Source organism: Papio anubis, chromosome 4 (genome assembly GCF_008728515.1).
Source record: "Papio anubis isolate 15944 chromosome 4, Panubis1.0, whole genome shotgun sequence".
Classification (NCBI taxonomy): Eukaryota; Metazoa; Chordata; class Mammalia; order Primates; family Cercopithecidae; genus Papio; species Papio anubis.
In genome coordinates this window covers 75,294,684-75,304,102 of record NC_044979.1, presented here as the reverse complement: position 1 = coordinate 75,304,102, position 9,419 = coordinate 75,294,684, and the positions used below count along the sequence as shown (strand labels likewise).

At 44.9% G+C, this 9,419-nt stretch overlaps 1 protein-coding gene across 2 annotated transcripts in view; it reads left to right on the top strand.

The window, feature by feature from the left end:
- The first annotated feature begins 597 nt into the window (after positions 1–597).
- SLC25A13 (solute carrier family 25 member 13) overlaps positions 598–9,419 on the top strand; it is a 198,743-nt gene continuing 189,921 nt past the window's right edge. The window contains exon 1 of one of the 2 annotated variants that reach the window (XM_003896295.4): positions 598–795. In XM_003896295.4, the coding sequence (XP_003896344.2) occupies positions 781–795 (15 nt within the window). In that variant the 5' untranslated portion in view covers positions 598–780. The remainder of the gene's footprint in view (positions 796–9,419) is intronic. The other variant, XM_009203365.3, reaches the window with a different exon arrangement.

The window sequence follows — 9,419 nt, the reverse complement described above, 5'->3', positions numbered from 1 at the left end:
TGGGGGGAAGTCTTGACCCCGGGCCTTTTGACCTCTGCTGTTTTAACAGGTAGGGCTGAAATGGAGTAGTCCCATAAATATACGTTCTGCACTACATTCACCTGTTGGGTTCTTAACAGTTTACCGATTTTGATCTAAAAGTAGGCCTGCCAGCAATGTTTGCAATCTCTCCTTCTAAGTCAATGCTTTTGGATCAAAGTCTTTTTGGATCCAGTGTAAAGTGGAGCCCCTTCAAAGGGAACGCACAGCGGAAAAAAAATCCAGCAAAGCATGTGTCCTAGTGGAGTTCTCAACTTCCCCAGGCTGTGCACCATCTATCGTTATTTGCCCCTCCCATCGGTCGGAGGGCCCAGTAGCCCCTGGTATCAGCAGAAGCCAGCAGCTTCCCTGGTGCGGCCACCTGCCCTCAGGTGACGGGCTTGCACACGGCCAAGGTACTTCTGCCCACGCCGCAGAGGCCGCCGCTGCTGGACAGCGCAGCGGGGGTCACGTGTCCCTGTCCCGCCACTGCCCCAGGGCCTGAGCCCTCCCCGGCCGCAGGGCAGAGGCCGCTGGATCACGCGCACCCCGGCGGCCAAGGCTGGGTCCAGCCAATGGGCGGGCAGCATCCGCATGACCCGCGCCGGCGGGAGGGCGTGGGGAGGCAGGCCAGGCGCGCACGCTGCCGGGCCGTATCACCGCCCGCGCCGCCGCCGCCAGGACTGGAAGTGAGCCGCCTGGGCCCCGAACGCCAGTCAGCCAGTGAGTGGGTCCCGCAGTCACCGGCAACCAGGGCCAATCATGGCGGCCGTCAAGGTAACCATGGGCCCGAGGTCGGGGGGAATTCGCCTGCCGGATCAGCCTGGGGGCGTGAGAGGCTCGGGCGCTCACGTGTCTGGGTTGATGCCACAGGCGGAGCAAAATGGGGTGCCGGGCAGCCGTTTCACCTTGCAGCTGCGGGAGGGAGGGGGCCACTCCTCCCGGGTAGTACAGGCGGCCGGTGCGGAGAGCGAGGTCCGACCTCGCAGCGGAAACTTTGCGGGCCGGACACTCCCACTTGGCCCGGGAGGGGAGTTGGTGTCTCACGCGGCTGCGCCAGGGCCGAGGAAGAGGAGCGGGCGCGACTGGGGCCTGGTGCACCCTGGGCAGGGAAGCACTAGCGGTCCTCGACCTCCCCAGCGCTCTCCTGCTCCTGACCCCGCTGGTTGTTGACCCGGGCTTCTTCCAGAGACCACAGCCCGGGCTGAAGCCTGATCCTATTACGTTTCAAGGGCTCCGCCCTCCCGCCAGTAGGGAAGTCACTTTGACTTCCGTTTTGTAAACTGCCTAGGAGACTTGGCCTGCGCCTCTGTGAATAAAAAGTCCAGGGAGTCTCCCCCTCCCCGCTTTCCCATCATTCCCATCTTCCCCCTCCTTCTCTCCATCTGACAACACTTACAGATACCCGCCTCGGAGCATTTGAGAGGCTTCTTTTTGGAAACGATGAAGCAGATTGTCCTGGGAGCCTGTCACTCCTGTGAAGTTGTACTTGAAAGGGGTTCTGTGTAATGTGAATCATTCACTAACCCAGAGGAAAGGCAACTCCAACACTTGACCTTTCCTCTTTCACCATTTCTTGAAACCTGGACACCATTTCAGTCTCTTTGGACTGCATTTCAACTTCTCTGGCAGAATACCATATTTAGTCCCAATCACTTGAATCATTTGGAATTTATTGCTTTTAATTTAAGTTCACGAAGGCAGCCCTCTAATCAAGCCTATACAACTTCTTAGCTCATTTTAAGTGCAGTGAACTTAAATATACCTAACATTTCAAACATTTGTCCTTAATCAAAACTCTGTGATAACCCTCAAGAGGAAAACATGGCCAACACATCATATTCCTATTTATTCAAGCAAACTAATCACATTTGCAATGGAAATTGTAAGCAGACAAATATATTTAAATGCTGTTCTATGACTTAAGTCTCTCCAGGCTCCCTAGATCTGTAGGCTTCTTCATGTTGTTAGTCTCTGTGGCCTAAGTGGCTTTTCTCTTTTCTGTAATTACTCTGAGTTTCATCCTTAGGAAAGTAATCTGGGTGCACGGACTTATGAATGTGTGCGTATGAACACACAGGTGTGTGTGTGTATATATATGTATCTATAACTTTTCAGCAGTTTCTCCGAGCATCACTAGGATTCCATTTTGGAAGCTACCTTAACCCTTTCAAGCTCAATAGCCCTTGACCTTTCCTTTGCATTAAATTTGCATGCAACCAAGGTACAAGTCTTGGTATGAATTAATTCCCTAGAGTAGGTGGGACTAGGTACCTATTCTTTACTGTTAGTTTTATATCTGCAGGTGATGTAAATACTTTTACTTTTTTAGGAGATAAGGTAATCGAGGAACATAAATTGAGACATGTGCATAGAAATGGAGTATAAGACTTGAGTAATATTGAGTAAAATAAGTGACCTGGTGCTGTGGCTCATGCTTGTAATCCCAGCACTTTGGGAGGCTGGAGCAGGCGGGTCAGTTGAGGCCAGGAGTTCGAGACCAGTCTGGCCAATGTGGTGAAACCCTGTCTCTACTAAAAACACAAAAAAAAGTTAGCTAGGAATGATGGTGGGCACCTGTAATCCCAGTTACTCAGGATGCTGAGGCTGAAGAATCGCTTGAACCCAGGAGGCAGAGATTGCAGTGAGCCGAGATTGTGCCACTGCACTCCGGTCTGGGCAACAGAGTGAGATGCTGTCTCAAAAAAAAAAACCCCAAAACAAACAACAACAACAACAAAAAACGTAAAATAAGTGATATGGAAGTTGGTTGAACTCTTTAGTTGTACTTCTACATAATAGTAGAAGTATCACATGTCAAGGGCAGTTGATTTTTAGCTAAGTAATGAGTCAGGGAAAATGAAATGTTCATTTTTACTACTTGGGAGCTTGTGTTTTTGTTTATGTCTTCATTTGCACTCACCTCTTTCTGGGATATCTGATAGCTCACATCATATATACTTACTTTGCAATCCAACAAGATATATAAAAATCAAGTCCCAAGTAGATGGGTAAAACAGGATAAAGGGAAAGTAAGACAAAGCCAGGACTAAGGTTAGTGGAAAATTATGTGCTTACTAGAGGTGATTGCATTTTCTCCCAGCCAAAGCAAAGAGGAAATGATCAGTGCGGTCATTTACTTGGGAGAGAAGTCTTCTTATACTGCTCTCTGAGAGCAGTTATTTTTTTTATTTATTTTTGAGAGTCTTGCTCTTTTATTTATTTTTGAGAGTCTTGCTCTGTCGCCAGCCTGGAGTGCAGTGGCGTGATCTTGGCTCACTGTAACCTCTGCCTTCTGGGTTCAAGTGATTCTCCTGCCTCAGCCTCCCGAGTATCTGGGACTACAGGCACGTGCCACCACGCCCAGCTAATTCTTGTATTTTTAGTAGGCCAGCATCATGTTGGCCAGGATGGTCTTGGATCTCTTGATCTTACGGTCTGCCTGCCTCGGCCTCTCAAAGTGTGGGGATTACAGGCATTAGCCACCGCGCCTGGCTGAACAGTTTCTTTTGTATGCTGTGAGTGGACTGCATTTGAAACTACCTTGTGACCACAGATATATGTCTGTGGGTTACATGAGGCCATTTCTTATCATGTCCTTTATTATAACTCAATGGCAGTACAGTAAATGTGGCCTTAAAAGGTCCCTCAATGAAGCTGCTGGTCTAACTTATTCCAAGAATGTCCCTCATTGAACTGCCTTTGGGCATCACCTTTATCAGTTGATTCTGTTGGCAGCCTGAGTTAAAGCCTGTGCTCCTTGCTTTTTCCCTGGAACATAGCTATTCCATGTTGCCGGCTGAACACAGAGCCATAGGGGTAGGGTTGACATTCCCTCTTAAAAGTTGAGGAGCCTGGATAGGAGAGGACTTCACCTCAATGGAGTGTTAGGAAATTGGACTGAGACTCTGGGGACTCAGCAATTGTAGGAGAATTCCAACACTCACTACACTCACTGTGATAAATTGTTTGAATATTTAAGCGGATTTGATATTTTCTGGATAGATGTAACCACAACTAGCAGTTAGTTTCCTGATCTCCTCTTTCTTTCTTTGGTCTTTATACTTATTTAAATACAACTAATTATTCATGACCTTCCCTTAAGTAGTTTTAATGGGGAGATGGAGAATCCCAGCACTTTGGGAGGCAGGTGAATCACCTCAGGTCAGGAGTTTGAGACCAGCCTGGCCAATGTAGCCCATCTCTACTAAAAGCACAAAACAACTAGCCGAGCATGGTGGTGCATGCTTGTAATCTCAGCTACTTGGGAGGCTGAGGTAGGGGAATTTGCTTCAACCTGGGAGGCGAAGGTTGCAGTGAGCTGACATCGCGCCATTGCACTCTAGCCTGGGCGTCAGAGCAAGACTCTGTCTCAAAAAAAAAAAAAAAAAAAAGAAGAAAAAAAAAGATCTGATAAGTAGGACATGATGGAGCTGGGGTTCAAATCCTGCCAGTCTGGCTGCAGCAGCTGTGGCCTCACTCTGTCTACCATGTCTGCCTGGTAGTTCAGGATGGTGGAGAGTAAAGTATATGGGAGAGGTGTGGGAGATGACTTAGGAGGGGCTTAGGTGTCTTAGTGTAAACCAGACTTTTATTTGAGAACTGCCTTACCTACTGTTTATTGCATGCCAGGTACTTTTCCAAGTGCTTTACAAATAGTAACTCAATTAATTTTCTTAATTCTAAGAAGCAGGCGCTTTCTGTTTTTGATTTCAACTTACAGGTAAGAAAACTGAGTTGGGGAGGTTAACACGCTTGTACAACAAGTAAGTGCTACAGCTTTGATTTGAACCTTGCCGATGTGTCTTCAGAGTCTCTGCTCTTAACCTCTGCACTACTCTCCCAGGCCTTACAAAGACTTCCATTTGCGAAGGTGTATATGTGAGAGTTCTCATGCTGTCGGGTATGGATGTGTATATTTCCTGATCATCCCAGTCCTATTATCTTAGAACACCTTTGTCACTCTGTATATGCTTCATTTCAGTGTATTTCTCATCTCTCCAACCAGATTGCAAATCCCTACAGGACAGGAATTGTCACATACCTTTTATTTAATTGCTTTATTGAGATATAATTCAAGTACTATACTATTTACCCATTTAAAGCATATGATTTATTGGTTTTCAAAATATGCACAGAGTTGTGTAACTGTCACCACTGACATATACCTTTGTAGAAACTTTAATCCAGTTTCCATTACTTACGATTTGGACTATAATATATGTATATACACACACACACATATATATACACACACATATATATATGTAATATATATTTGGGACAGGGTCTCACTGTCTCACCCACGTGGAAGTACAGTGGTGTGATTATTGCTCACTATAGCCTAGACCTCCTGGATGCAAGAGATCCTCCCACCTCAGCCTCCTGAGGAGCTGGGACCTCAGGAACACACCACCACACCCAGCTAATTAAATTTTTTTTTGTAGAGATGAGGGTCTCGCAATGTTGCCCAGGCTTTGGGCTGTATATTTAACCTCCGTGTTTTCCACGTTTTTCACCCATCATGAAACCCTCTTCAGAGGTTTGTCATTGAGGATAAAACATATTAAGGTTATTAAAGATATTCTTCAAATGGCAAAGTTTTTTCTCCCCTATGGTAAAAACTCTGCTAGGTATTTGGTGGTGTCATAATAAAGCAAATCAGTTTTTGTGCTCGGAATGGAGGAAAGGAGGTGTGAGTTGTTTTTATGCTGCCATGATGATGGTTATTAAAACAACAAGTGTCTGTGGCTCCACTCTTTGGGTTTTAGGGGTTCTTAACTTGTGGAGCTGGATGGCCTTGGAATTTATGTTAACACAATGATCTTTACTCTTTCCCTCCTCAGTCCCATCCCCTTTTACCAGGAGAGTCCTAGAAATGGAGTCCCAGAAACATTTGTTATTGGTCCAAATTTCCATGAATGCCTTTACTTTTAGCACTGCTCTAGGCCAGTGATTCCCTGCACATTGAAGTCTTCTGGACTGGTATAAAAAACTGCTGATGCCTGGGTCTCACTCCAGAGATCATGATTGAATTGGACTTGGGTGTGGCCTGAGCTTGGAGATTTTTGAAAGCTTGACAACCACAGTTATTTGGTGCACGTTGCTTCAAGAGACCTGCTGGCTCCTTCTTGGAGTAAGAAAGGAATGCAGTGAGATTAAGTTAAAGTCCCTGGTGTGTCAGTTCAAAGGAGGGGTATGTAGGGGTTTCTCCAAATTTCTCTTCTTTCTTGACAGTTTTGTGTTAGTCCTGCCTGGTGTCTCCTGGGTGCTTAGGCATCAAGTTTATACAGTTTTGTGATAATCCTAGAATATAGATTTTAATCTCAAAATTGATTGAAAGCTCTTTTTGTCTCCTGCAGAGTCTCAGTGGTTTTTTGTGATCAGAGAAGGTGCTGGAGGAGGGAAGCATTACAAAGAGTAAACCTGGTCTCAGAGCCCTCTCTCCTGGGCTAACCTCATCCAGGGCCATGTGGTGCCTATGTTCCGTAGCTTAGGTCATACGACTTTACAGCAAATAGATGGTTGGAAAGGTGTCGGGGGAGTTGAAAGATGATGTGTAGTGTAAAAAAGTAAAGGAGCAGGTCTTTTTTAGATATTGTGTTCTTTTAGAAGATTGTCAGAGGAGCTCTGACTCCTCAGTGCTTTGGTCTCTTAGAACTTTAGTCCCAAGACCAGTCTCTGCTTTTGATGAACTCTTGGAACCATTCCTCTCTTTGTTCTCCACTATCTGAGGATTATCTATGATGGCATTCCTGCTGAGCGCTTCCTCCCCTCTGCTTGGCATTTGCTGCCTCATAAACACCTACAGGTTTCCTCATAAGACTCTGCAGGTTTGCCTTAGGGTGGACCTTGCAACTGAGGAATGTGTGACGCTGAGACCTGTTGGTTCTGCTGGGGATAAGGGGGATATGCCTTTGTGTAGTGATACAATTCCTTTAGCAAAGTATTTAACAGCTACCGAGCAAAAAACCAGCTACATGTAGTCTGTTTAACCAGACAGACCCTCTAATTGGGTGAAATGAACTAAATTAAATGCCCTTCTCCTAAAAGTCACCAGTAACCTCAGTTCTAAACCTGCCAGCTTGTCCTCATATCTGGCCTCACATGACCCTGTGTCCTACCTTTCCTTTCTCACCATCTGCTTTCATGATGTCGTCTCTCATTATTGGCCTCTAGCCTCTCATATCACCCCTTTGCAGGTGGCGGCGGCTGCTGCTGCTGCTTCTTCCTTCTTCCTTCTTCTTCGTCCTTCGTTCTTTCTCCTCCTTCTTCCTCCTTCCTCCTCCCTCCTTCTTCCTCCTTCCTTCTTGTTTCTTCTTTCATCTTCTTCCTTCCCAGCAAAGATGTGTTTTTATTTTAGTGTTTGGCAGCATGACATATGCATTTAGAATGATAGTACACTTTACCCTAGTCTTCAAAACAGAATGTACTAGTTTACCAATGAGGAAGTTTGGCCAAAAATGTAGTGTTTTTCCCTTCCCTGTACAGGTCAGATATATGTAGGTCCAGCACTAATGCTGCACCTTTTGAGAAGCATTACTTTAGCAAAAATCTAGAAATCTTTCACTTTTTCTGAATCTAACCAAGGGTCTTGCTTTCTTTTTTTTTTAAATTTACATTTTAAAAAAATAATTCCAACTTTTATTTTAGATTCTGGAGGTACATGTACAGATTTGTTACCTGAGTATATTGCATGATGCTGAGGCTTGGGGTACAGTTGACCCCCATCACCCAGGTACTGAGCATAGTATCCAATAATTAGTTTTTCAACCCTTGTCCCCCTTCCTCCTCCCTCTAGTAGTCCCCAGTGTCTGTTGTTGCCATCTTTATGTCCACGAGTACCCATTATTTAGCTCACACTTAGAAGTGAGAACATGTGATATTTGGTTTTCTGTTCCTGCATTAATTCACTTAGATGCATCCATGTTGTTGCAAAGGACATGATTTTGTTCTTTTTTATATCTGCAAGGTATTCCGTGGTGGATATATACCACATTTTCTTTATGCAATTCACCATTGATGGGCACCTGGGTTGGTTCCCTGTCTTTGCTATTGTGAATAGTGCTGCACTTTGTGGGCTTCTCTTCATTCTGCTTGGACACCTGGAAGGTTAGTGTCCCCCAAGGCTGTACCTGAGATCGTCTCCTCCCTCTAGTTCCTGCTGCACTACCTGCCCCATTAATGGGGATTGGCTCCTTGATGCTCCTCAGCCTGGGTAGCTGTCTCAAGCTCTGGCCCTGCATTTTTAGCTGTTTAGTTTTAGCTGGAAAACTCAACTTGTCTGTCTCAAAGATATTTCAAACTCTGCTGACCTAGAACTCACCAGTTCTTATAACTGAATCCATCTTTTTGGTCATTCCTGACTTCAGCCTGAAGCTTCACTTTCCTAATAAAGTCTCCAGTTAGTTCAATTAAGTACCTGTCATGGGCAGATAGGAGAGACACCATTGGCCTGAATTGGATGTGGGAAAAGAGGTGGATCAGTGAAACCCTTCTACAGCCCTGGAGCATGTATGTCTTATCTTCTTTGTTCAAATTCAGGTCCTCATTATTTTGTAGCTGTACCATTGCTGTAGCTCCCACTGATCCCCTTGCCTTTGATTTCATCCCTGCATCTTTCTCTCCATTCTGTCCAGACTGCCACAGGACTTTTCTAAGATTGGCTCTTGTTGCCATGATAATAGCAGTACTGTGTTCATGGGTACAGTACTTAGCAGCTTTAAAAAATGCATTCAAGGGCATAAGTGATGATGACTATTTGTGAGTGCCTACACTGTGCTGGGCTTCCAAAACAAGTACGCTACTAGATTTGTTTTCAAGAAGCTCAGAGTCTTCAGGGATTAATATAACCAGATAATAGAAAGACCCAAGCTTCATTATTTGATCTTTATAATCATCTACAAGATAGCAGGGAAGGTGTTGATAACCTCATTTGTCAGATAAAGAAACCTAAGGCTCAAAAAGTTTATGCAAATAATAATAATAACGTTAGTTTACATTTATATAACACTCACAGAAGCCAGACACTGTTCCAAGCATTTTACTAATGCAATCTTCATAACATTCCTGTGACATGTAAGTGCTCTTACTTTCATAATACACATCGAGGAACTCATCTGTACAGAGTAGTTAAGTTCTTTGAGGCACAGAGAGATTATGTAACTTGCCCAAGATCACACAGCTTGTAAATAGGAGAGCTATGATTTCAACACAGGCAGCCTGGCTCCAGAGCCCAAGCACATAACCAGTGTGCTACATTGCCTTCTTTAATTTACCTTGCTATGCAGTATGGCTTTTGTTGCCTGCAGAATAAAATTTAAACTCTTAGCCAGCTAAAATCTCCCTGGTCTTGGCTGCATTTTCAATACTTTTAATACTTTCCCAGTATTACCCCAGAC